We start from the raw sequence: 27,938 nt of genomic DNA on the forward strand, positions 1-27,938 counted from the left end.
CTCTCGGAAACAAGACTTCAACGATACTGTGTCATATTTTTCAGACAAACGGTTCTTCATGCACATTGGATCAAGCGCAAAGACTAGAGAGAACTTTCACCGCAAAAAAAAAAAAAAAGAGAAACACAATGTGGAACTAAAATGAGTTTAGCAGCAGCAAAATGATTTTGTTACAGCCACTGGCTGTATTGCACGAGCACTATTGCCAAAAATCTCGGTAGAAACTGCGAAGCGTCGATCGATGCTGCATCAATAAAGTGCTAAGTCTACCCTGCTCTGAGTGCTTACTTTATGGATCTAAAGAAGGCAATAAAAGATCATCTCGCTTGGCATCTGAAGCAGAATTTACAATGGACCGTCTCTTTCCTTTACAACCCGATATTGAGCTTTTCGGACGGCTCGTCCATCAAAGCATCGGTCCTTATCCAAGACTTTAATCTCAGTTTTAATTAGTCTGCAAGGCCTAAGAGGTGAGCAGGACGTGGAACATACAGCAGGCACATGAACGCTACATGTTTCCCAGAGCGCGCTAACCTTGAAGAGCGTGCTGCAGCCACATTTCAGAATGCATTTTTAAGAACCGCAAAGTCCTCAGACTGCATTGTTGAGTCATTGTAAACAGCCCCATTAAATCTGCGTACCTTAAAAACACGGACTCGGTTTTCCTAAAAGCTGTCGAACTCCACCAGTTTTCCTGATTCCGCTTTCAGCGTCTCAAACCGGTTGCACCGTCAGACGAGGGCAGGGTTTAGGGTCCAGTCCGCCTCTTTATATATTCATGGACCTTCAGGCTTTCAGGCCACTGACAGTAAAAAGATCAGTTCACTTCCCCAGAGGCTTGTTGGAAGGGGGCTCCATGTACTGCTGTGCTCCGGCGGCCTTGGGGTGGAGCACAATGGCGTCGTCTTCTCTTGACTGCTGCTTGGCAAAATTCACAAACACCTGCAGGGACGAAGGAATCAGTGAGAAACCGGGGTCAAATGAGACCATGCCACTTTATTTTTTCACTAAAAAAGGAAGAGAAAGAGGTTCACCTGGTCGAGAGTGGTCTGCGACACTGTGTAGTCCTCTATGTTGAGCATGTCTTTGTTGGCCAGGACCATCTGGAAGATCCGCGCCAGGGAGGGGGAGGAGATCTTATACTGCAGAGTGTTGTGGTGCTTCTCCCGCTGGATGCATCCTGGGAAGGTGCTCTCCATGAAAGCCTCCGCGGGGTTCAGGTCTGGAGCGCAGCCCGGCTTCGCCGCCTTGATCTTCATGGTCACCACGTAGCCGTCGCCAAATCTGCATCAGCAGTGGCACAAAAAGTGGATTGGGTTTGTGTTTCTGACTCACTGTTACCTCTTGTATTTTGTAATGAGAAATACAGTTAAATGACCGACTTGTATTTGAGATGCTGAATTGTCCCCAAACACTTGAAGGAGCCATTGACCATGATGGCGAGGCGCGTGCACAGAGCTTCACATTCCTCCATACTGTGAAGACAAAAACCTACTGGTTAAATAAACCGTGTGATGAAAATCAGGCATGGATGCATCGAGCTAGCGTACCTGTGTGAGGTTAGCACCACGGCCCGTCGGTCCTGAATTACGCTCATGATGGAGTTCCAGAGAAAGCGTCTGGACAGAGGGTCCATGCCTGTGGTGGGTTCGTCCTGAAGAGCAGAAAAACCAGGTTTACATATGAAAAGCAGCATTTCTTGTATCTCATAATGACTCCTGTAGCAGTCGCTGGTCTCACCAGCAGCACCAGCGCGGGGCAGCCTATCATGGCGATGGCCGTGGACAGCTTCCTCCGGTTTCCTCCGCTGTAGGTCCCGGCGCTGTGGCCGGCATACTCCGACAGCCCCAGCTTCTGGATGGCCCAATCTGCCACCTGAGTCACAGCAGATCAGCATGAAGTCGACCTCACGAAGCCATTTTGGGCGCGTTGTTGAAAGGGAAAGAGCGTCTCACTCGGCTGATCTCGTATTCGGGAACGCCGCGGAGGCGGGCGTACAGGTGCAGGTGCTCCCGGCCCGTCAGCAGCTCGTCCATGGCGTCGAACTGAGGGCAGTAGCCCATGTTCTGGTGGACGTCCAGGATGTTGGTCAAGATGCTGCAAAGAAAACGCCACAGATGGTCGCTCCAGTCCGTCACAGCTTTATCCGGTGAGCTGGAATTAAAATACCTGTGGCCAGAAACCGAGGCCTCTCCCGAGGTGACGTCGATGTCTCCGGTCAGCATCTTGAACGTGGTGGTCTTTCCCGCTCCGTTCACCCCCAGGAGGCCGAAGCACTGCGGGGGATTAGCATGAGAACACGCTAACTCCCCTGCTGCGGAGTGAAAGCTTGTCTAACCAGCTGAACTCATACACACCTCTCCAGGTGAAACCCCGACGCAGATCCGGTCCACGGCGGGGATTATTGTCCCTCTGTATGTCTGGGACAGAAAACACACCGACCACATGAGGCTGAGACAGTCCGGGCTGATCACGTCAAACATTTATCACAATAGAAGAGGAACGTCCAACCTTGGAAAGATCTTTTATGCGTAGAATGTCATTGGTTTTTCCGCTCTGGTACATCCGCTCTCTTTCTTCTGAAACATCAGCATCTTCGTCCAGAATGTGAGGCTTCGGTCCGTCAGGGATCCTGAAAAAAAAAGGCATCAATGAGCTAAACAGAATTTACTCTGGGTTATGCTAAAGGGGGAAGCTCTTCGGTACTCGCCAGTGATCCAGGAAGAAGCGATACTGGAAAAGAACATTGAGGATGAAATAGAGGAATCCCTCGACAGCCATGCAGAACAGGTTCTTCCCAATGAAGTCCCAGCGGTACGGGTCTGGACTGTACTCCTCACCTGAAGAGATGCAAGAGAAACCACAACACAGCTGTAAATCCTACTTTCAGTGAGATAATTTCATGTTTCTCCTCAGTTTAGTCGACCTGAAGCAGAGAAAGTCAGCTAAAAACGATCCACTCATGTGAATTTACATGAAAGCATCCATACTGCTGAGGGGAATCTGGAGCGCCCCTGGTTTCTAAAGGGTTACAGCAGTTGTCGACGGCCTTGACAGCAAATGTACAGTCTCAGGTTTCTGACGCGGCGAACGGCTCAGCATTCATTCATCCAAAGTGTTGAGAGCTCGGCTGGCAGACCCGAGTCTGCGGCGGTTTCACGGTTACCGAAGCGAGCGTAGACGTCGGTCAGAGCCTGGTTCATGGCCATGTCGATGAGGCCGCGGCCCAGGCAGAAGTGAGGGAAGACCAGCAGGACGATCTTCAGCAGCTGGTTCAGCTTGTACAGGGCCTGGGCGCAAAGGAAACACTCGAAGTGAACACCAGACGGAAGCTGAAGGGAAGGCTGCGCGCTCAGCTGAGGTCTCACCGTGGTGCTCTCGAACAGGTCCAGGATGAAGGTGATGGCGCTGCTGTTGAGGCCGATGAAGAGGTTGATGCAGGACAGAGAGACGTAGGCGGTGCTGGGGACGCTGAAGATGTAGGACATGGGGTACATCATGGGCGTGACGGACCACCTGAGAGGGACGGGAGTCCAGGATCAGCTCAGGACTGTGATTCTAAAATCAAGCCCGCTTTGTTCACTTGAGCAGAAATTTCATCTCGGAAGGAATTCTCTGACTGAAACGGCAGCAGGAAGTCTTGACCTTTTGACCTTCACCCTTCATTCAAGTTATTTGATCAATCTTAAATTCATCTCCTCTTATATCAGTATGGAAAATGTTCCAGGCTGTTGTGAACCTTTCACAAACCTGAATCATCAACCAGAAACCAGAAACAATCAGCTTGAACTGGACTGAACTGAATCAGCTGTAACTGCATAGACAGTTTTTAAATGTGATTAAGGCAAAAACTGAGCTGGAATTCATAATTACAAGGCTAAAAAAATGGAAAATCATTCAGTGGGAAAATCATCTTTTACATTGTTTGTTAGATAATAGTTTTAAAAAACCTGAAAAGACTTGATAATGATGCTCAGAGGAAAAGTAAAACTCCAAACTGCCCTCATTTACATAATAATCTAATGAAATATGAGACACCGCTGAAGTATGTGTACGTGATTGTGTGTGTTTTTAAGTGTGTGTGTGTGTGTGTGTGTGTGTGTGTGTGTTACCCATAGAGCATGAGCAGAGCAATAAGCGGTTCCAGGTTGGTGGGTGAGGTGTAGCACTTCTTATCGAAGAAGATGAAAATCTCCACCACCATCGCTGCACTGATGGAATAATTAACCTGAGGGGAGGAGAGACAGACGAGACGTCACACTCCCCTCTCGAACGCCGCGCTGTGAGAGCGGACGGCGGCCGAGGGCCTCTCTGCGTTACCATGTCCCAGAGGAAGTTGGCCATCCAGTACACCAGCGGGCTGACGCCGCTGACGAACTGCAGGTGTTTGGCCTGAGTGACCCGCTCCTGGATGAGGTAGAGCACGAAGCTGGCCGGGACGAAGGACATGGCGAAGATGACGCAGATGGCCACCACTGCGTCCACGGACGTGGTCAAACTGAGGGAAGACACACAGAAACGTGTGAGTGCAGAGGATTCAGGATTCTCTGCTTTCCAGGAACGGCGAGCGGTCACTCACACGGTGATTTCGGAGAGCTGCTCCTTGGTGAGGTTCAGAGGATGGTTGATGGCCGTGATTCCGTACTCGGCCAGGTTGGCTCCTCTGGGTAGGTTTGCGCGGAGGATGGCGTTGTTGGCCACGTTCATGAAGGACACCATGGCGTGCCAGCCCTTGTTGTTGTACCAAACCTGAGAGAAGCAGGAAATACGTTACTCTGACACGACCCTGACATGTTGACCTGAAACAAACTTCTTTACTGTGAACCTAAATCATGTCTGGGACAACAGTTGCAAAAGTGAATTGTGTACAATAAACACTGAATCATATAAAAGCTGTGCTTTCTGAATCAGTCAAAACTAATCAACTTGCAATTACAAGCAAACGCCAATAAACAATTTATCCCCAGCAAATTCAAAAGGTTTCTGTAAGCGAGATGTGCGGCTATAGTTTAGAGGAAAATGAAGTTTTTGTGTTTCAAACTGTGGAGTTAAATTATAGAATTGAATTGATTGAAAAGAGAGTTGTTTTTTATTTTTTATTTTAATTAAGAACATGGAGGAAATACACTAAACCATCTCCAAACAGGATATTGATAAAATATATATTCCAGTATAGCGTAGAAGCAAAGTATTATTATATCATTTAACTGATTGGTGGAAAACTCCGACAAGTTTTTAAATACTTGGTTAAATGGATCCTTATTTCACTGAAATACATGTAAAAAGAAATGTCTGCTGTAGCTGCAGCGTGTGCAGGTGTGGAGGCGTTGCTGAGCGTCATTGAACTGACCTTGACATTATTTTGAGTCTCCATGTATCTGAGGAACGTCCCGAAATCATTCAGGGTTTGTTTGGAGTATTTACCCTGCGAAGAAAAAGCACGAGGTTCCATTAGCAGAGAAATCAAAGTGACTGATGTTCAGACACACACACACACACACACACACACACACACACACACACACACACACACACACACACACACACACACAGCTTTACCCCGGTGACGTTGAGCAGTCGAGCCATCTGAACGGCGAGGTCCTGGACTGTCCTGGGCTGCAGCTCTAAAACTGGAAGCTGTCCTCCCACTGAGATCCCGCCATACCTGAACACACACACACACACACACACACACACACACACACACACACACACACACACACACACACACAGGCCATCACATCAGTCTTCCAGCTGGACAGCAGAGAGGCTGCTACACACTTTCAACCACCAGAGGGCGAACTGCGCCACAACAACCACAACACAACAGATCCATCACACAGAATATCAATGAGAATCCATGGAAACATTTACCTTTGTTCATTCACCCAGTATTTGCTTTTCAAGCTGCAGAAAAACAGATTGAAAGACTTGAGAAAAATAAGTAAGTTGACAGTTTGAAACGTGTGTGTTCACCACAGTGTGTGTGCAGCATTTAAGAGTTTTGTAGCGTGCACCTGGTCCTGATCAGGGTGGGGTACGTCTTCACCAGGTAGTCGGAGATGTTCCTTCCCGTCAGATCATACAGCACGTCCCCAGTGGACTGGATCCTCTGGAAACAGGAGCATTTTTCATCAGGTTTAGAGACGTGTGTGATTCCGCTGGTGGATTTCAGCTGATTGGGCAGAGCGTCGGCGACCTGCGGCGGCGGCAGGCCTCCGGCCCCCTCGGGACACACGGGCAGCATGGTGAGCCTCCGGCGGGTGCTGCACTGGCACTCGGGAGACGGGGTGAGGGGGGTCCACTCCGGACCAGCCAGCATCTCTATGAGGGCCGGGTTCACCAGGGGCATCTCCCACTCCGTGGTGATGTTACTGCACGGGAAATCTCTACCGGTGCGAGAAGCAGACCAGGCTTCGTCAGAAAACAAAAAACACACAACACAACCAAAGGCGTGAACGGTGGGAAATACTTACTCCAGAGGTTCATCCGCCATGCAGCGAGTCCCGAAGCCCGGCTTGTCCAGCAGGACCTCGCTGAAATATCTCATCTGAGCGTCTGTCGGGCGCTCGTTACTGCAGCCAAGACGCACACACAACACAACACCGCATCTTAGTCTGACAGTCTTGTTCAAGAAGTTCAACGACTGAAGATCGACCCAGGCTGTGAATCATTACCTGAAGAAGGTGTACTGCCGGCCGTACATCCAGGGAGTGAGGGTCAGGCTGGGATACTCTCCAAAAGGAGGCACGACCAGGGTGAAAGTCAGTGCCAGGAAGACAAAACTGGCTGGGAGCACGATCTAACCGGGGCAGAGACAGAAAACAGCTAAAGGTTTATGTCACCTGCATTCATTACGAATATGAATTCATTATGAATTACCTGGGCAAAGAAGTCCTTGTAGGAGCGGGTGGCATGGTGCATCCTCTTGATGAGCAGAGCGAAGAACTGCTTGAGGGTGAGACAGAGACCTTTGACCTGGTAGGAGCCCCGTCCTGCGCTGCCCTCGGAGTTCTCACACGGGCTCTGGCCGTTGGAGGCTGAAATCACAGATCACGTTCAGAGCTACGGCCAAACACGTGGCGTTAAAGCCGACTTGCCGCCACCCGGACGGGTTCAGCCACCTCTGGGCCGCGATCAGAAAGCCTTTGCCAGCAGAGCTTTACTAGTCTTTAGGGGATCATGTTCACATGACATCGGTGTGCCAGTGAAAGCCGTGGATCTAAATACTTCTTAAACATATTATCTAGTCAATATGTTTGAGCGGCGAAGCTGAAGCTCTCTGTATTAATGTGTTGTCGGGAAAAACACTGAAACCAAAGCAAACCTCCAGGAAAATGACCGGAAGTAAGAAGCTTTCTGGAATTACCTTGAAATATTTCCCCCTGATGCTGATCACCTTCTTAAAGACTATGCTTCACATGCAGAACTACTTATTTAACATGCAGTAATAAAAGAGATAAACTAGTTTTCAGGACACGGACATGTTTTTCCCACAACAGCAGCAGCAGCAGCAGCAGCAGCAGCGGCGGGAGGCGTTCAGGCCTGAGAGCTGAACAGAGAAAACCTTTCACCTTCCACCGGCTCATCTACAGCCACTCTGTTGAATCCACACAGACTGACACGAGAAACCTGCTGCACTGATTTCTTATCTGGGAGAGTTTGAGAAGGCAAGCGAAGGAGACGACACACAGAATCAGAGGTTAAAGAAAAGAGGTAGAACACACTACAGTCTGAAGGGAAAGAAGAAAGTACACAAAGTATTAGACTTTTTATTTACCTGGAGCACACTTCTTGTTGGTTGCGTTTCCATCCGCAGTGACCTTTAGGAAGATCTACAAGCAAATGGATTGTGTCAATGTGAGTGCCAAACACCGCCTGTATGACAGATTGGTCTATTAAAAGTCTAATTTTCTTTAACAGAATCCATCTGACGGCTGTTTAAAACACTCCGAATCTAAATCTCTTTTCATTTTTATTCATTTATTTGTGATAATTCCATGCAGTTGCCACCACTTCCTGTGTTTTAGTTTCCACGCACCTCCTCCAGAGACGTGTCGGACACCCCGAAGCTGCTGAGGCCGACGTCCACCAGGGTCTCCTCCAGCTCCCGGAAGAGGCTGGCGTAGGCCCGCGGCTGGAAGTTCCGGTTGGGCAGCAGGTAGGTGAGCTCCTGGCCGATGGCCTCGATCAGGCGGGCCTGGGGCACGTGGTGGTGGACCAGGGCTGTGATCCGCTCCAAGTCCCCTGGAGGCGAGCGGAAGGACAGCATTTACCTTCACCATCAGTGAAACAACGTCAATTCAAAGAAAGTGATTCCAGAGTTGAAAACAAAAGTAGACTCGAGAGACAGATATGATGGATTGAATTCCAGCGAAGCACATATTCAGCCAGAGAGAACCATTGTTCTCAGAAATCTGGGTGTTTCCAGATGTGTTGACAGTGTCTAAGCACACCTACGTCAGTCCAGAGAAGAGGCCACAATGACAAACACAACTCAGGGCTTAGGTCCTATTGTATCAATGATGATAAATAAAAACAAGTTCTGGGAGACTGATGGCTAGTTCTCTGCAGAGCGCTGATGTCTGAGGCTGACAGGAGCAAAGGAGTCCTTACCGTCCATCTGCCTGTCTGGGGCCCGACTCTCCTCCTGGTTTGCTTTAAACTTTGAACACTTTGAGCAGTTACAGGAACAGTCCTGTGTGCAATAACAGCTGGTCTGCAGGAGGAAACAGATCCACAGGATGGTTCTTAACCCCAACACCTCAAAAAGCACCATTTCTTCACGTTTGATCATTTTTACTTTGCCATCAAGATGTATGTGACGACATAGTCAAGCTTTTTTACCTTTGAAGTGTCCGGTTTCATCCGACGGACGACTGTCAGGTAGAAGCCGGCACCGAAGCAGTTCTTGAGGAAGATGGGGGATCCACAGCAGTAGAGGCGGCCCTGAGACATGATGGCGACGCGGTCGCTCAGCAGGTCGGCCTCGTCCATGTGGTGGGTGGACATGATCACCGTTCTGCCTGTAGCGACCAGAGAGCGGGACGGTGAGGCCGCGAACGGAGACGCTCTGACCCTGCTGACGTACAGCCACTGGCTGCAAACGATTATTTGTGTTGGACTCACAGTGAAAAACCTGCGGCCGGACCAGATTAACCTGTCCGATCTGGCATCTGTATGTCATCTAATGCTTTATTGTGTTGTTATTAAACACAGTAATACCGTGTTGGGATAACCTCTGCAGTTAAAAGTAAAACAAACAAACATGGTTGGGTATTACCTGCACGGTATTTGAGCAGCAAATCCCAAATGGAGCGTCTGGAATAAGGGTCCACCCCGGAAGTGGGCTCGTCTAGGATCACCACCTTTGCCCCGCCGACAAACGCCAGGGCGACGGACAGCTTCCTCTGCATGCCCCCTGGATCCCAACACCACAACCTTCAAACGCTGCACATCTCACTGAGCATGTGCGTCGGCGTGTGCGTCCATGCAGACCTGAGAGGTTCTTGGTCAGCTGGTCTCTCTTGTGAGGGAGACCCAGATCCTGCAGCATGTTCTCCACCTCCTCCCCGGCTTCTGCTATGGGGCGGCCTTTCAGCAGCGAGTAGAAGAGGATGTGCTCTGCCACAGTCATACTGACACACAGCAAGAACACAAGCAGTTCAAATCCACATTTATCGGTGTGCGTTGCTGTTTTGTCGCCACCAAAATGACTCTTCGAGGGAATGTGTGTGAGAAACGCACTGCTGAAAGAGGATGTTATGTTGAGGGCACATTCCCAGGGACAGGCGGATGGAGTCCATGTCTGTGCAGATATCACTGCCATAAATGGTGGCTGTTCCAGAGGAGGGAGGGAACATGCCAGTCAGAATCGACCTGACAGGAAAAAGAAAGAGAAAGAAGAAGAGACACAGTGTGGTGATTTCTTGGATCAGCCTCCCACGCGCTGCAGGCCTCAATGCTTTCACTTTCAGAGGTTTGTCGGACGTACATAGTGGTGGTCTTTCCAGCTCCGTTTTGGCCCAGCAGGGCCGTAATCTGGCTCTCGAAGAAGTTGATGCTGAGGCCGTCCACAGCTGGAGTGTGGCTGCCGCTGAACACCTTGACCAGGTTCTCAACGCAGACGCCCTTGGTCAGACCCGCCGGCTCGGCCTCGAAGAAGCTCTGCTCTGCTCCCACAAAGACAAACACGACCGAAGTCAACAACGCTCTGGAGCCGCTCCTGAAAGACTGAAACGCCATGCAGTAGGTAGACATCTGTTCTCTTTTCGCCAGGTTTAAACCGTAAACATGTATTTTAGAAAACAGATTCATTTCATCTTGCTTTGTTTGACAACTTGCACAGAAATTTCTCCCCAAAAAAAAAAAAAAAAAACACTGCAAAAGCATTTTACCATCTCTCTCCTGGCTCTCCTGCCCTGAAGTCTCCCGCTGGACATGTTCACACGAGGGAACGCTGTCCTCAGCAGTCTTGGTTTTCAGCTGATCTGGGTTTTCCTCCTCTTCCTTCTTCTGCGGCTCTCCTTGCTCTTTGTTTACCAGGTTGTCAAAGCCTTTTTTATCCATCTCCAGTTTGCCTGTTAAAAATTCGATGAGGTTCTTTAGGTCAAGTCAAAAGTATTCCTCGAATGCATCTATTCAATACATATTCTAACTACCACAGACTGTAAATGCACCTGAAGCTGGAGCCACTGTGTTGAACCAAAACCGTGGCAGGAAGGGGAAGTAAAAAGGACGGCCGATCCCGTACTGCCCTGTGATAAAACACAACAATAATGAAATACAGTCTAGAAATAACAGGATATTTATTTTCATTTGCATGAACCTTACCAGGGAACACACTGTCCAGATACCAGGCCAGGACCGCATAGAGCGCAGTGTCCAGCCACATCATGCAGATGGAGGTGAGGAAGGAGAACTCGTCCCCCTCCAGGGGGCTGGTCTGGATGTTGTCCCACTGCAGACCCATTCCCTGCTCCTCGTACCGGGACAGATACTCAGTGCCGAACCCAAAAGCCACTTGGGACAGCAGACTCTGAGTGAGAAGAAAGTCATGGAACGAAGCAAAGTCCTTCAGCGGCATCATTCAGTCACATTAATGTAAAGTAATACAATAAATATACAGTCGGTCTATGCCTTCTTCTGTGGAATACCACTTAATTTTATAATTTTATACATTTCTGCTTTACACCCACCACCAGGATCTTCATGTCTTTGGTGATCCTGTCCTGCCAGGCGAAGCAGAAGATGTGAGGAAGGTAGAGCGTGAAGTAGACGATACCGCAGCAGGCCGCCGCCAGGTTGGCCTGGTTGAAGAAGACGCTGAAGAGGAAGCACTGCATGATGGTGGCCGTGGTGAAGGTGATCAGGAAAAGAAAAAGGATGAGGGGGTTGCTGTAGTTCAGCACCCTTCCTTCCTAATGGCAGAAGAGAAACACACGATGGAATATTTTAATGTCAAACAGAGGTCCTGCTCATAACTGAAATACGTTTCATGGATTTTCTTGTACAGTTGCAAGCTTTTACTTTGAAATCCTTGGTAAACACCACCATAGCATGGGTGTTCATGGTAAATGTTGGTTGTACACAAAGTTTCCACCAGAGGTGGCAGCAGCCCTTCAGCCGACAGGACCAGACATGCTCGATGTGTTATTCATTGACTGAGCCTTTCCTGCAAGGCCGTTCATCAACATATTTCCCATGATGTCATGGTATTCACGGCCTTTCATCAATAATTCACAGCTATGTACTCAGCGAGTTATCAGTTGATTCTTTCAAGGAAACAAGGTGACGTAATTCACGGTGAAACTGGGCGCTATGTGAACATTCGTGGTCCAGATGTGCTAACCTGACCAGAAACGTGTGGAATGAATCACGAGGTGTCACTCAGATAAATACAGTGCTGAAATGAGTAAGTAAACGATCAGCCGTTCCTCACCATGATGATGATATTGATAAGCGCGGTGCTCAGTCCCATTATGATGAAGCTGTCGATGAACCAGGTGGACCAGATGACGCCGTTGGTGACCCCCATGCCCTTCAGGGTCTCCTTCAGGCGCAGCTCCCGCTCCAGAACGATGCTCTTCACGATCATGGACACGGAGTAGACCCAGGCCAGCACCATGAAGATGGGGAAACAGCGGTTCAACGTCAGCATGAAGCTGGACAGGAGAGAGGAAGAAAGAGGAAGATGAGCGATGACTCACACCAACAGATAACAGAGATATTGTAACTTGAAGGCCATAATTATAAATAATTAGAAGGAAAATAAAATATTAAAAGAATTTTGATTTCAGGTAAAATTTGAATTTGTTCAGATCTTCCTGTTTTCACTCACAGATCATCCACGTAACACGGGTAAGGGATCTGTTGCAGGTAAACGCCCAGCGGCCACTCCTTTCCCGTGTGAGTCCTGATGATCCCGTGCTCTATGATGTCCTGCAGGTAGGCAAAGCCGCCCCAGACGTAGCGGAGGTCATCCATAGGGTCGGCTCTGGGTCCCGGGTCCCAGTACCTGAGTAGCACACACTCTGTTGCACCGCATGTTTTCCGTCTCCACTCAACACGTCCCTTTCACCATCATTCTGACTCTGACCTGTCTTTGACCTTATTGGTGCGCTCCACCACATCGATGTCCATGCGGATCTTGAACTGAACATGCGGCGGGACTTTGTTGGTCCAGGAGTGCATATTCACGAAGACCAGGCCGGCCCAGAACTTGCTATCCTCCAGCAGGTTCAGGGCTCGGTAAGTGACCGTGTCCTCGTCAGGGAGGGGGACAAATTTGTCCAGGACGACGCACTAAAAGAGGACAGAGAAGAAACAGAGTCAGGTTCACCTGGGTGTGTGTGACCAGCGCCTCTCAAAGTCAAAGACGTGAGCAAATGTTTCTGATATTAGAAGAGTGGACTGAGAGCTGAGTGCGAGCCGCACGCAAAATGAAACACAATAAAAGGAAGTTGGAAGTGTTGTGGAAGGAATAATCGAAAAAACAGACCGGAGAATTACAGCAGGCAACTCTGAATTTGGCAACAACAACAAAAATGAGAGTTGATCTTTGGAAAACCCACCGAAACAACTGCTGAAGTTATGAATAGATTTCAATGGGGAAACTGAGGAAATATTCCATAATAACACCTTTTCAAATAAAGCTGGTGGGGGGCCAATGAGGAAATCCCTCTCAGCACAATAACAGCAGCTTTCTCTGCTAAAGGGGGACCTTCCTTTAAAACAGGCTCAGCCTACGCTTCAAGCCGGCAACTTTTACTGCTCAGATGAAATGAGTCTGAGACAACGGCTTGCAGTTTAAAAGGTCTGTCCCTTTACTGCTCCAAACGATCCCAAACTTCAGCTCACACACCACACTTCACCGCCGACTTCTTCAACGGTCTAAACCAGTGGTCCTCAAACCGGTCCAGAATGAGCCGCTGTGGCTTTAAAGAACCACTGAAGACCCAGCCCAGCACTGTACTTATATGAGCCATCTCCACAGCTGTTGACAATCTCCCATAACTCCAATAACTCAGTAGCGTTGGCGCCTATCAACAAGTCAACATCAGCATTTATTCTCGTGCACCTCAGACAGATAAGGGAGTCTTTGTGAGTCAGCAGTAACAGCGATGTCATCAGTGGCAGCTGGCATTTGCGATTTGTGAGGATCCCTGGCAAAGGATAGAAATGATTTACTTCCAGCCTGACCAAAGAGTTGGATGGAACAAGTCCTTCCTGTCCCATGGTTTTCAACAGAAAATGAGTCTTTGTTCCTGTTATTTTCAGCTTTTGCATAAGATGCTCAGAACAAAAGGTTGCTGGACTGCCAGGGTTTAAAAAAGTGAAATCTTTAAGATCTGGTTTCCTTCTGTAGACTGAATTTGCACTGGAATGATGGAAAGTGTGCACTGATCTTTTCCAGCCCCTGTAGGACCACACACCTGTGGGAGGATCAGTAGTTTGGTCCCGGGTGACTCAGTTGTTTGTTTACACTGCTTGTTTGGCTTCTGGATGTGAAGCAGATGATGAAACACATCATAGTGTCAGTGTTTGCCACACTTACATTTCTCCAACAGTTGACCAAGAGAGTACAGTTCTTGATGATTTCTGTTACTGATTTCTTATCCTCTGATGTTACTGCAGTGGCAAAACTACTTCCTTTCATTTTGAACCTTGGCTGCAGTTTCAATTGGTTAAAATTACTTGAGCCAACTGTGGTTTGTGATGCTGATTCCAGATCCTTAAAGATTGGATCAGAGAACATCTTTCCATGTTTTTTCCCAAAAAAACAACACCTCCAGGTGGCATTTGGTGGAGTTGTTGTTGACTTTTTGCTGAGCATCCTCTTGATTTAACCAAACTGTTGCTGCACCAGTTTGCAGAGACTGTGCTGGTTTTAGAGATCTTTGATGAGATGCACCAACACACACATTCAACACATTTGCTTCCTGAGTTTCTTGAGGTCTAGTATGCTTTGCAGATTGTTTGTTCTCTGTGAGTGTCCTACATGCTCATGCTCCTTATATTATTTGCATTTTTGCATCAAACTAATTGCACCTTTTCTCTCAGATTAGCAGCTTTATTTAGCTTAGATTTACAGTCATGTTCTAATCTCGCCAACTCTTGTGCAACAGCTTTAAGAGAGCCTGGACACTCTTGTGTGTCACTACAGCTGGTCACTGCATCCAGTTTACCATCTGAGGACACACCCACACCAGAGTGTTTGTCCCCGTCCACAACACGCTTTCCCATTTAAACAGTGCAGTCAGAGTCGATCCTGACTGTCGATCCATCCACTTCAGCTTTGGAATTACACCATTATATGTGCACATGCCCTGATATAAAGTTCAATATCAAAAGAATAATGAAGACAATTGTTTTGGGCTAACATTACACAGGTTAAAATGATCTGTTAGAATACCCTTCGCCGAGCACTTTACACGACATGTGGCCCTGCACAACAAGGCACAATGCATGGACTTAGTCATGCATGGGTTTTTTTTCTTCTCATTTATCAGATTACATTCAGGACAGGTTGAGACCCTCATTTTGCAGACACAGAGAAACAGACATACACACACACACACACACTCACTCACACCTTTGAGCAATTTTCCTCACATGAATATTATTGCTTTGTTGAGGGAAACCGAAGTACCTGGAGAAGCTTCAAGCACACAGAAAGATGTGGCCTTGACTTGAACCCAGAACCCTCTCACGATGAGACCGTACCCAGCTCTCACTATTTCAAAGGTATTTGTTTATAAACCTGTGCTGAATATGCTTGAATCGTAAGTTTGTTATGGCATCAAGATGAAACACAGAGGATCAGCGAGTGTTTGCAAATCATCTTAATGTGACACAGAGAATCTTAAAAACATAATCCATTTCAGAAAAATGTATGCCTGGACATCTAGGTCGAAGTGTTTCATGAAATAGTGAAAATTTGATTCTTTCTTCATTAAAAGAAAAAGGTGGATAACAACTAATGTCGTCTAGGATTTCAATCTTTGCTAAAAAAAAAATTCAGAGTAAGCAGCCACACAGTTTAATCAGAAATACCAGCGTGGATAGAAATAGTCCAGACAAACTGACCAATGTGGCCATGCCTTGAGCCAGGTGACCAACGTGGATTAAGAGGTGAAAAGTCCAGGTTGGCCGGAGTCACAGGGACTCACACGTTTTCGGTGACAGCGCTTCTCGTCTGCCTAAAAAGCGTGTTCGATAGATACAGCCAATCTGCTGGATCCAAAAGAAATCTCTCCAAAACAGCTTCACCCCCCTCCTCATGCAAAGACTACCCTCCCAAACCAAAACACACATACACACAATTAGCCATGCAAACACAGATATGCAACCGATATACACGCACGTATGAATTAAGAGCCACAATACGAGTTAAACATGCCCTGCAATTGATTCCGCCCTAAAAGAGCATCCCCCCCATTTACGAAGCCTTCGTCCACAAACACTGCAGTCCCTCCGGGCGGTGTGATATGCATGCATGCCACCGACGAGAGCCAGTCAGCCATCAAGCCCACGGTCATTGTTGCCTCTCTATAAAGGATGGTGGATAGAGTGACAGCTGTATCTAATCGGCTTCAGTCGTTCCCACTCTCCCTGTCACATTCAAGTGCTGTAAGCTTCAACTCAGACAAAAACAAAGAGCACCGGCCATCCAGCATGGCATGCCCCAAGGTACCCCCCGTGTCACCCCCCAGTGCGATAGGCCTCTCATCCTAATTAGCCTCTGCAAGGAGAGGAGAAATTTGAACTTTGGTTCAAAAGCAAAAGGTCCACTCAAAATGTGGAGAGCTCTCAAAAGGGATGGTATGTGATGCTTTTTTTTTTTCTTTTAAATTCTCCACTCAATCAGCAGTAAACAAAAGAGACTAAACAGTGAGTTTTGTAGCGCTGGCTCATGCCCATCTGGGTGGATTTCTATGTGTCTGGACCCAGTGATGGACTACCGAGTGCAAAAACAAGTCATCTAAATTCACGCACCCCATCAAGAGTGGTACTGTGCTCGGGCCGGTTAGGTAACCGGGGTATTGAAACCTCCCAGCGACAGGACCTGTGCTTAATTGGATTAGCCTGTGAATAGGCCTGTCCGAGAGCTTCTCATTTCAGGTGAAACAAAATGGCAAAACAGTCAGCTTTCCTATATTCATCTGTAAATGCAGACCCCCTTTGAGCAGTGAGGATAATTCCTCATGCTGATACACATTTGTCAAAATCAGGCCTGTGCTGGATCAGGAAGCACACTCCCCTCAGCAACGCCCACTCACCTCCCCGTACTGGTTAAGCATTCGAATGACCCGGTCAGTCAGATTGAAGATATCTCGCCAGTCAAAGTTAGGCATTGCAGCTGCGCGGGTCTCCGGTGGGCCGTTGTGCAGGAAGTTGAGGATGTGCTTGGAGGAGAACGGCGCCTTCTCCAGACTCTTGTCAATGAAATCCATCACAGACGGATTGCGGATGGTGTCCTGAAACAAAAGGAAGCTGAGTAATGACGTTCTATTTGCTCAGTATTTTTCCAGAAGGACCATGTCTCCCTTTTTTTTCCTAAAGCAGACACAACTGAGATACTGCAAGGGAGACAGTCATCATGCCGGAAGCAAAAATACAACAGTGTTGAAGCAACAAAAAAGAAAGCAGACAAATAAAGAATGTAATATGATGACGACAGAAAGGACAATAAGCATTTTTTTTCACTGAAGTACAGAAATGAAGGGCGTACTGTGTGACAGAGAGAGGCATGAATGATAAAGGAAATGAGATGGCATATTTAGGTTAGATAAGCTTCCATATTCAAGCAGGAAATTCCTGAGACCTCAGCAAAATTAGCAGGGATAAAGACCGGGATGAAATAACAACAACATCATTAATCACGTCATTCACCAGGACAATTGTTGGGCATTGGATGTCAGCTGAATGGCCACAAACAAGGTAGATCACTATCTTACGCTGCACGTCTCAGGTCTCACAGTGTTTAGCTGAAGGTAAATCAGGATAAGTTTGCTGATCCTGTGTTTGTATTTTGTAGATTTGTGTTTTTTTCTCACCTATTGCCATGCTAAAAGTTCCCATTGTTGATTCATTCTGTCACATTACATTGTTGTCCTACCCGGATCATCTTGACTTGGACTCCATCTTGGAAAAAAGCCCAGATCTGAGGAGCCACTTCCTCCCAGGCCTTCCCCATCGTCCTCAGCCGCTCCAGCTCTTCAAACGTGGTGTTCGCCTGCAGGACAGATAAACCTGTGTGGGTATCTGAGTGCTGGTGCTTCAGCGTTGGAAATACAGGAAAAGATCATCAAACATGCATACACGCTGTTGCATATCGATACGTTTGTGAAAACATCTAATTATCAGTTGTGTACACAACACTCAGACATCCCAGCACACACACTGTCACTGAGCCTCTAATCTCCTGCTACATACCATTCCCACATTAAACTCCCTGTGAAAACAGGCTTTGCAAAGACAACACACACATTCTCACACAAAGAATTCCTGCTCGCCTGTACAGATAACCAGAAACTGTGCAACAAATGCACTCACTGCCAAATTGTCAAATATTTACCGCACGCTTATCCTTAAAACCCTGGGTGTGTATGTGTGTGTGAGTGTGTATACAGTGCTTTGTGTGGCACATACCCAAGGCTGGCTATTTCAGTATTCAGCCATGTGCAATGGGGGATGAAAGCACTCAAGAGTACACCCAATTAAACGCCTTCCTCTTGTGTGTGTCTGATTTTGGGTGACAATGAGGACAATGGCGCTGGGGTGACAATGGAGGCCGTTGGTGACAACTGGATGAATGCATTCAGCCTACCCAGTGAATCCCAGTCGGATTCCCACAAGTGAGTGCTTCCTCGTACCGCGGGGCGGTTTGAGGAAAGCAGAGGGCTCTTCGAGGTAGTTCTGTCAAAGCATTCTTTCACTCAGGAAAATGTCACGTTTATGCGTCTGACAGTCTATAGGCTATGCTTATATGCATAAAGTTTCTGTCTACTGATTGGTACAGATTAATCTGAGGGCGATGGCAAACACCTGGTTGTGAAAATACTGAGCAGGTACATGTATATGTTGCATCATCCTATTCAAAGATGTCGCATGCAGCTTATAAAGATGGTGCAGTGGCTTAGAGAAGGATTTGAAGCTGAGGCATGGCATTATCCTCTATTCCTGCACAGTAAAGTGTTTTGATTGTCATTCCTTTATGCAAAAGGCCAGGCCTCAGTGCGCTGAAGAATGAATGAATGAATTCTTAGTCTCTGCAGTGTTTGTGGGCTAACAGAGTAAAAGCTTTTTAAATGCACGATACAAAGTTCATCTTTGAACATGAGGAGAAGCATAAAGTATTCTTTGGGTTTTCTCAGAAACACACCGATGCGTGACATGAGCTGAGAGCAAGACAACAAAGAGCCTATAGAAGTAATGTTTTTGGTCTTGTAAAGTAATGGATTAACCCCTTGGTCATTACTTTCTAAGTGCAATTAAGATCCCAATCTGAGGAAGGAGGAAAACAAAGAGGTCATTAGAGGTCAGGAAAGAGGAAGCACAAGTGTGTGTGTGTGTGTGTGTGTGTGTGTGTGTGTGTGTGTGTGTGTGTGTGAGATCCCGCGTCTTTAAAGACAGGCTCCGGTGCTTACATAACAGTGAAAAAGCCATGGCGCCACTAGACTGTGCAGTAGTCACCACAGCCGCTCAGCCTGTGTCCCTCCATTGCGACCAAGCCATCCATGACTGCTGCCCCCCTCCAGGGCTTTGACCAACACGTATCTACATCTAGACACAAAGGGCTGGACATGACATGAGGAAAGCTGATCCCTTTCTGAGGGGAAAAGCTTTGTTCACTGCTCTGCACTCAGCTACTTCAAAGAAACAAAGACATGGATGTCATGGACGAACTGAAAGGAGCTACAGGAGGTGGTCTGTGATATCATATTTTTTTGATATTGTCAGTATTGATCCTCATTAGGATTCATTCAAAATAATCCCAGAATGCTCAATACAATTATCATGAATTACATTTATTGTAATGCATGGTATTGAGTGTGGTTAGATGGTGTTTTTAAATTCGGATTTGGTTTATTCTAAATTAAGTAATTCAAATTCATATTCATGAGTTTCATGTTTACATGGGGGAAAAAAAGGATTAATCCTCTCTCATGCCGAGGTCTGCGAAGCGTTCTGATTGGACAGGGGGCGGACGTGAGGTACTTACGTCTCCCGGAAGTAAACAGCGCTTTTCTCTTCTTTGTTCCCCGGTTAACTTTGATGCTACAATTTTTGAAAATGTCCTTGTTGTTAAGCGCCTGTTGATCCATTCGTTTCATTATATTAAATTCTTCTAAAACTCCCGTTTAATAAACCTTCCGAGTACGAGTCGAACCGCGGGATGCGGGCCGCCATCTTGGAATATTGCGTCATCACGGCGGAGCATGCGCAGAACGACTGGAATAAAGTCGCGCCTAATTAGCATATAGTTCCACTTCCAGAGAAGAATTAACCCAGCGTCTATTCGGATTTAAACTTCATTCTGAACAAAGTTTTCAGGCATTTACATGGGCATTTTAAAGCGGAATTAGGCTTTATTCAGATTTATAATGGAATAAAAAGTCACATATAAGCGCAGGGATTGAGTTATTAATTGGTGTTGCTGGATTTTCAGAATAAGCTTGATATGTAGCTTCATGGTCAGTTCTACTTACATTTCGTATGATCTGCCTGACTGCTGGCGAGTCGGGAGCGTAGAGGATTTGTCCCATCAGCATTGGTTTGACGGCGTTCCACACAATCCTGGTGGCAGGGTTGGACTCCAGCTCTTTCATCAAGTCATTACAGAACGGAGCTGCGAGGAAGAAAAATGACAAATATGTACATATCTTATATTCATATTTATATTGCGATACTGGGGATGTGAACGGCCCACTCACTGGTGCTGTTGTCATATGTGTAGGGGCTCTGCGTCCAGGCACTGGCTATACCCAGGAAGGCTTTGTAGTTGTTGTCCTCGTACCAGTTGAAGGAAGTGACTCGGGAAAAAGCCCCCTCGGTGTAGCCACACACCAGGCTGGAGGCGGCGGCCATCACCTGCCTGAAGGACAGGTCGTTCTGGAAGAGGGGAGCGATCACCTGGAAAAACTCCCGGGAGCTACTCCTCTGGAAAAACTGGGGAGACGAAAAGGAGGATAGAAATTTTCATATTTGATCTAAATGCTTTGACACAATGAAGAGATGTTGAAAGGAAATGTGTATTTAGATTAGAGTGGAAGTGAACTGGAAGATCCTGGACAGTCGGCTACATTCATGATAATCCCTCTTAGAAAACTGACTTCAAGACTTATGCAAGATCGTTGAGATCCTACAACATCAGTGTCGCTGTTTTTTGTGTGTGTGTGTGTGTCGGGGGGTGTGTGTGTCTGTTTTAATTTCCCTTTCTCTATGTCCCTCATAGAGACACAAGTCTCGGCAGCAGGATGTCTGACTGACAGCAACAATGAATGTTCCATAGAAACATCCACAACAAACATTACAGCCTTTCCACACACACACTCACATCAAGAGTGTTTGAAGGGCGGGAACATGTCTTAAGTCCTCGAGGTAATTTCAGGTTTAAATCAAATTTACTGCAGATGCTGAACGGCTGCCTGAATCTCGAGCCTAAAGCGGAGGAATGTGCTCCAGTAAGAACACACCGATTGATCATGGTTGCCGTTAACCTTTTCCATGGCAGGAGGATTCACCTGATGCTCCAACCTCAGATCGTCTCTTTCCACAGGGAAGGTCTCACATTGATGATATATCTGTTTTTGAGGCTAAATTGGCCTGTTCTGAATTTAGGCTTCCTTATACGCACTGAATGTTATCCCCCTACAGTCCGTGTTTGCGTAAAAACCCAGGCAAGAGGAAGCAACTGTTTCCTGACGACTAAAAATAGCAAGCGGTGAACTTTTGAATGCAGCTACTGGGGGCTGCACGGCTCGGCCTCACCTCCTGCAGTTGGTCCGAAACGGCCGAGATGATCCGGACCCAGAAGTGGATGTCAATGCCGTGAGAGTGATTGTCCAGAACCCGAGGAAGCTGATGAGAAACACACAGTCAGACCAATGCAAACAATGAATTAACCTTTTTTCCAAAAGTAACACCACACTTCACAGAGATGCTGATCAATATAAAGCCACGAGCTCTGTAAAGCTGTAGACGTTCACATTTTCGTTCTTGACTTTCTCTGGTCTTTCAGTCAGCACTGCTTTCTATTGAAGATGTGCTGGTTTTCCCAGAAATTTTCCAGAAAGCTCACAACACAATAGGCTAAAGGTTCAGGAAGCAGCCTGAAGCCAAGACACTGAACTGCCAACGGAAACATCCTTCCTGCTTGACGTGTCTTCCTATCTCGATGCATGTGGGTGAAAGAGAAGAGGGACGATTTCAGGAAAATTCATGTCTGAAGTCGGAAAGTTTCAGTTTAGGCCCTCAGACTTTGCCTCACCGCCGGTTGGGATTTGTGCACTTTGCTGTGTGTGTGTATGTGTGTGGACCCACAGTCCAACAGCATGTCTTCAAGGTTAATTGTTCACTTTCAAATTGGCCCTGTGGGTGTTTGCCCTGGTGACCTGTACCCCGCATTCACCCCAAACCGCTCCAAAACCTCCAAATTAAAGTCTGAAAAAGTAACATTAAGAATGAACAGTTTGATCTGGATTGATGGACGACTAAAGTATTTGACATTACCCTTCAATCTCTCCACCACTCTCAAAGTGAGGATGCCAAAGATGTTTGCAAAAAATTAAACCAATATGATTAAAAGGAATAAAATAAAATCAACGCAGGGAACGACACTGAAGGTGTTCAGCCATGCCGAAGCCACAGAGCAGACAGGGACATTCAATTAGGGCCAGTTGGCCTGGAGCCATGTGATTCCACCTGGTTGAAGATGAGGTAAAGTGCAGTCGTCTGTCTTGTTGCGGCTCATGTTTACCCTCACAGCGAGCTGATTACTAAGGGGAGCAGTGTGTCGACACTAAGCTAATTACAGAAAGAGGCCAAGTCTGTCTGCTCAGCTCATGCTCGCTGCTCGCTGCTCGCCTGGCTGCGTTTCTCCTGCTCCATGAAAGCATTTCAGCAGAAATATTTCAACTTCATAGGTCTCTTGGTTTCAGGAGAAGGTGCTATACAGATGTCTGTTTTACAGCAGTGGAGGCTTGGAGACTTATCAACACACCGAAACAGTGTGTGCGCTTCACTCTTGGTGTTGTGACGAAGTTATGTAACCCCAGCTGAACTTCATGAGTGTTTCTGTCTCCAGACTGACCCACACAGTGCGGACAGCTCAGATCAGGTGTGACACATCGCAACACAGCGATCCACTGTCAACACTTCCCTTTCACACATTTAGAGGTGACACATGAGTTACTACTACAAATACCAAAGTAACTCCATTATTATTATAAGTACATATTTAAAAAAAAAAACAGCACTACACTAGAGTCTATCTGCTTCTCTTTATGGATGCAGCTGACTGTAAGTGCAGGCAGTAAAACGTAAAAATAAAAAAGCTCTTAAGAGCGCACAAAGTAGCATCTTGAGTTTTTTTCAACTGGATAATGGGGCTTTGTTTACTCAGCACTGCATTTCCCCTGAGAAATATTCGTCCCACCCCATGAGTCACAGCGCTTATAAAAATACTAACAGCTGCTGTTTACCCATCACGTCTCCAGACGTTGGAAATGCTGCGTGCCTCAGACAATGGGCCTGTGCTAACTTGTTGCCGTTTTGATCGGGACGTGACATACAAAACTGTTGACGCTGAGATCTTCAGCCAGAAGCCGAAACACAGTCGCGTACAATCCAGTATTACTACATTCAGTTTGACGCCTCCGGCGACCAGCAGAGCTCCAACAGAAAATAACGTCTCCGTCAGCAGAGCCAGATGTGGAACCATGGAAAGATATTCACGGTGACACTGACCAGCCTGAAGACTTTGAAAAAGTCCACGTTGGCATAGAACCTGTCCTCTATGATCTGCAGCCGCTGCGGGGTGAGGATGCACATGGCGTTGCGAACGGCATACAGTCCTCGACGGCTGGGGAAAACCAGGAAACGCTCCAGCAGCTCTAAACTGCAGGCGATGTCCTTCAAATGCAGTTCTGGGACCCCGAAAGCAAACTGGAATGAGGATACGTGCACGTTAGAATCATTTTTCTATTTTATGATTCAAAAATCTGCCTCACTTTCTTCTTCTTTAAAACTCTGTTAAAGTTCAAGTCCTGTTTTATTGTATAAACAGTGCCTCTGGTTAACTGACTCAAACTGGAGGTATAGATTCATAAACTGCTGAAAGCTAAACGCTTGCAGCTAAAATGCTCCTTTGCATAGGCCTGGCTTTGTGTGTGTGGTTGTGAGTTTATGCATGTGTCTTTGTACCTGTTCAGGCCTGATTTGGGCATTAACTAGATGATACACCACAGACTCAGTCAGAGGAATGTCTCTCAGCAGGAATGACGTGAGAGTCTCATCGTCCTTCAGGATAGTCTCCACCTTTACTCCCCGGCCTGCAGAGAGAGACGCAGGGATGGAAGCGGAATGGAATGAATGTAATGAGTCTTTTTATTAATGCTCCCTAAATGTACAACACCCTTTTAGGTCAAGATAAAAGAGATAATTTGGAAAAATGTGGATTATTAGGGAGAAATTATGGGCAAGCCGTGACAAACATTCTTCATTGAAAGGAAGCATTTTCACCTCTGCCCCATCCCAGTACTTCCACTGGCCTGTCTGTGCACGAACAAAGTTCGCTTTGCAAGGCGAAATGTTGTTTTGGCCACTAACCAGGATCTGCCTTTGCGGAAGTGGCCTCGTGATTCACTCACTGCAAACAACATGTAACGCACGAGTAAGAAACAAAGTGGAAATGTGACACCGATTTAAGATGTTGGCAAGAAAGACCGAAAGAAATTACCTTTTTTTAAGGATGCTTCTGAAATTCAACATTTAACATATAATACGTATTTGAAGTGGATTAATAATAATAACAGAATAAAACTGATTCATCTCATTAAAATGGCTCATGTGGGTGGGTGAAAAGTTGATTTGTTAGAAAGAGAAACCCCAGTAAGCAGCCGTCAATATCAAAAGTGATCTCATGAAGGAAAAACTAAACCACCGACCCATGGTGCACATGGTCCTGCACAAGCTGCTTGTACATCTGATAACAAAGACATCTGGCGCTCTTCAGACTGTCAAATAAAACTCGACGATGTTCTGAAGTTTCCCCCAGCACAGGAGGAGGTCTATGTTTCTCACAACTGTTTGTATTTGCGGTTTAGTCACCTTCACAGTTGCCGATTGCAAGGCAAGTCAATACACAGTCCGTCGAAACTGACTCTCCATCATTATGCCAGATGCTGCATGCATGTGCAAGAGGAACATTCAGCCCATGTGATTTTCGGCAATTAAAGAAATTGGTGTTTTCCAAAACGTGTTTATTCATGTTGTAACTCTGTGCAATAAGACAAAAGACACCACCACTCCATCTAAGCCTCAATATAAAGTTATAGATAGAAAACATCCTCATAGACTACTTGAAACTAATGAGCGGAATCCCTGGCAGGCTAAATTTGGGGGTTTCTATATTAAGGCAATCTTCCGCACTCATCATGAAACCTGTTGAACTCAGAATGTGACCCCCAGTCTCAGCAGTTTTCTGTTTAATAAGACTGGTCATGAGTCAAATTCTTCAGTTACATAAGTTAATTCACAACATGATTCATTTTTTCTTCCCGGGACACATGGGAACTTGACTGGAATGTGAATCTGTATCTCCGAGCTGTGCTAGTCCGCGGGCGTGTCGGCCGGCGCAGACATCGTCATTCACAGGCTGAACTGCTCTCGGCTTCATTCCACTCCCATCATAAAGGTTTATTTTACCGCGGGGGAAACATGCAGTATATACAATGGACGTGTACGTGCATACACGAGGAGGGAGCCGCGTCCCTTGAGATAGGATCAGTGTTTTCTTTGTGATCTCATGGGGACCAGAGTGTGGATGAGCAGCTCATGAATTGCTTTCCCACCAAACAAACATAGTATTGACAAAAGTAAGCAGCTTACATTACGGGCCTGCCTTAAACCCATCAGATATAATCCTGTTACACTGTAAAGACCAGCAGGGACTCTCATGGGAAAAAAAATGGTCGGGACCGTGTGGATTCTGATGATTCTTGATGTATAGTTCTTGACGTATTGATGCGTTTGTCTTTATCAGTCAGCACTGAAAAAATGAGAAACGCTCAAGATCAAGCTGCCACGCTGCAGATCCAGTTAAGAGGTTTTATCCCCGTGAGCATTACTGTCCTGAGGGAAGAAACCCAGAATAACCTGACAGACCTTGGGTTTGCTGCGACGGGCGATATTTGCTCAGGATGTCGGTGACAGGCTGGTGCACTGACCTGAGACCAGTTCAGGGTGGCTGCGTAAAGTGTCCATGAAGTTGCTCATGGCATTCAGCTCCTTCCAGAGGCGACCCAGCTCCTGGAACTCCGGGTCACGCAGGAGAAGATCCTGAGCGTCGGAGTAGAGCCGAGCCAGTCTGAGGAGCAAGGTCAAGGACAGCGTGTGCTTTTAACCTTGTGCAAGAAATACACAATGTGTGTGTGTGTGTGTGTGTGTGTGTGTGTGTTACATAATGCCTCTTCACGGCAGAGCCAGCATCGGATGTGAGCTGAAGAGCTCTGGACTGAAAGGCTGGGGCTCAGGGTGATACTCACATGGAGTTGTTGTAGTTGGACACCAGGCCAGGAGATTCACCACGGGTGGGGTATTGAAAACAGGGGTTGTTGGCGTTACAGAAGATTCCCTGAATCCAGGGGAGGACTCCCGCCGAGGGCATGGCCTTGTTGGGAAAGTGGCCTGAAGTGGGCGAGAAGGTCCGCGTTATGCGTTTCTACACACGGCCGTGAGCTTTGACTCGTGTCTGTTGACTCTCACGGGCTCACATTCATGCTGACGGTAAAGAGGATTCACTCTTCTTAGCCACACCAGAACCATGAACAGCGTAACAGGCCACATGAGCTCCATGACGAAACGGACCTGGAGGAGAACAAAATAAAAGAAAAACCCCTCAAGGGTTCGTCCCGAAGATTTGGAGAGTGAGTCAACCTTTCCTGCTCGAGTGTTGGTTCCTCAGAAGACGAGGGGAGATTCTGGGACATGGCTTGACAGTAATGGAGATGATGCAATTTCTGTGTAATATGTCAATTAACCCGGGACGTGATGGAAACGTCTCCCTTGTGCCAATTTTACAACACCGACCCTCTCGTTTGACCTGCATTGCCACATATCGCTGAGTTCTTCCACAGAGACTTTACAGAATACTGATCCCACAGGGCGTTCGGAGGGTGGACTCAGAAGTTAACCCATTTCAAGCTGCTTCAAGTTCCATTTTATCGATTCAATATCAGATTTATGAGTTTGTAGGTTTAGCACAGTGAAAATGGTCGTGTTGAATAAAGACGGGAAGAGAGAAACTTGTAATGTCGCTCCCTCTCGCTTAAATGCAGATTATATGACTGATTTTGACCTTTTAACACAAATAAACCCAGGAAGTTTTTCAAGGGTTCACATCATTTTGTTATTAACAATCCATGTTTTATTACCAGGAAATCTTAAATCTTGGATCAAGTTTGTACGTTACGCAACTTTGCTAATTTTGGATTCAGCAGAAAAAAAAAACTGAACGACAGGCTTGAAAGAAACAAACTTATGAAATTCTGTGAAAATGATGGCTTGAAGAAATCTTTTAAAACTGATAAGCTGGAGTCTTCTACACAAAAGAAGAGCTAAAGTTGGTTCAGAAAACTGCAGGTTTTCAGGATAACTACGGTGGGTTTGATGAAGGGGAGGATTTTACCCTCTGCCTCCTGCGGATGGTCCAGTTCTTCCACAGCAGGAGTCTGACCTGTTGCGTTGCCCCCATGTCGCCTCCCTTTCACCCCCGCAGGGGGTATCTCCGTCCAGCAGACCTGCGTTCAACCGATCCACGATAATCTCATGAGCCGCAGAAACCGATCTTCTGACCTAAAGACGCAGTCCGGGCTTCCGGAGACGCCGCGCGTCCGCGGGGCTGAACAGTGTCCTAGCTGAACCTGTCCGTCCATCACGGACCCGTCTGACCACTCATCTGGGGAGAGTCCTGTCGGGAAAGCTCCCAATAGCTCTGTAACGAGGTTAATGAGCTCAAGACACCTCACATGGCCTGACGGGTACAGACTGAGGAGGTCTGTACCTGTCATGTCTGAAACACCACTAGTCCATACCAACATCAGAATGTAAGAATACATGATGACACTAACAAAATGCTGCATATTAGAAATTCTAATTGTGGAAATACAAGTATTTTAGCTACAAGTTTAATAGTTTCTAACTTTTTATCTGGA

At 46.8% G+C, this 27,938-nt stretch overlaps 1 protein-coding gene across 1 annotated transcript; it reads right to left on the reverse strand.

Moving 5' to 3' along the window:
- Nucleotides 1-187: 187 nt before the first annotated feature.
- On the reverse strand, nt 188-27,561 carry LOC115394337 (retinal-specific phospholipid-transporting ATPase ABCA4-like). The gene is made up of 50 exons (XM_030099635.1): nt 27,413-27,561; nt 26,499-26,592; nt 26,271-26,412; nt 25,953-26,092; nt 23,929-24,056; nt 23,473-23,670; nt 21,496-21,585; nt 20,439-20,673; nt 20,214-20,353; nt 17,621-17,737; nt 16,782-16,979; nt 12,599-12,804; nt 12,341-12,517; nt 11,942-12,164; nt 11,199-11,420; nt 10,834-11,038; nt 10,680-10,757; nt 10,398-10,580; nt 9,995-10,172; nt 9,748-9,879; nt 9,499-9,638; nt 9,284-9,421; nt 8,848-9,026; nt 8,617-8,719; nt 8,042-8,247; nt 7,781-7,835; nt 7,575-7,652; nt 6,883-7,040; nt 6,678-6,802; nt 6,477-6,575; nt 6,200-6,389; nt 6,018-6,112; nt 5,875-5,907; nt 5,560-5,665; nt 5,351-5,425; nt 4,580-4,749; nt 4,321-4,498; nt 4,113-4,228; nt 3,369-3,516; nt 3,167-3,290; nt 2,711-2,840; nt 2,512-2,632; nt 2,358-2,420; nt 2,170-2,276; nt 1,956-2,097; nt 1,741-1,875; nt 1,551-1,654; nt 1,383-1,475; nt 1,035-1,284; nt 188-942 (listed from the first exon to the last, which is right to left on the reverse strand). Exons 1-50 carry the CDS (start codon nt 27,476-27,478, stop codon nt 823-825), a joined length of 6,933 nt encoding a protein of 2,310 aa, XP_029955495.1. The 5' UTR covers nt 27,479-27,561; the 3' UTR covers nt 188-822.
- Nucleotides 27,562-27,938: the final 377 nt, after the last annotated feature.

The sequence above is a fragment of the Salarias fasciatus genome, chromosome 9 (genome assembly GCF_902148845.1).
Source record: "Salarias fasciatus chromosome 9, fSalaFa1.1, whole genome shotgun sequence".
Lineage (NCBI taxonomy): Eukaryota > Metazoa > Chordata > Actinopteri > Blenniiformes > Blenniidae > Salarias > Salarias fasciatus.

Excerpts from the sequence above, each read along its gene's own strand:
- LOC115394337 (XM_030099635.1), bottom strand. The coding sequence starts at position 27,478 with ATGGGGGCAACGCAACAGGTCAGACTCCTGCTGTGGAAGAACTGGACC. Across the intron at positions 20,354-20,438 it reads CACATATGACAACAGCACCA|CTCCGTTCTGTAATGACTTG; the intron begins GTGAGTGGGCCG and ends TCTTCCTCGCAG. Across the intron at positions 2,841-3,166 it reads CGACGTCTACGCTCGCTTCG|GTGAGGAGTACAGTCCAGAC; the intron begins GTAACCGTGAAA and ends GCATCTCTTCAG.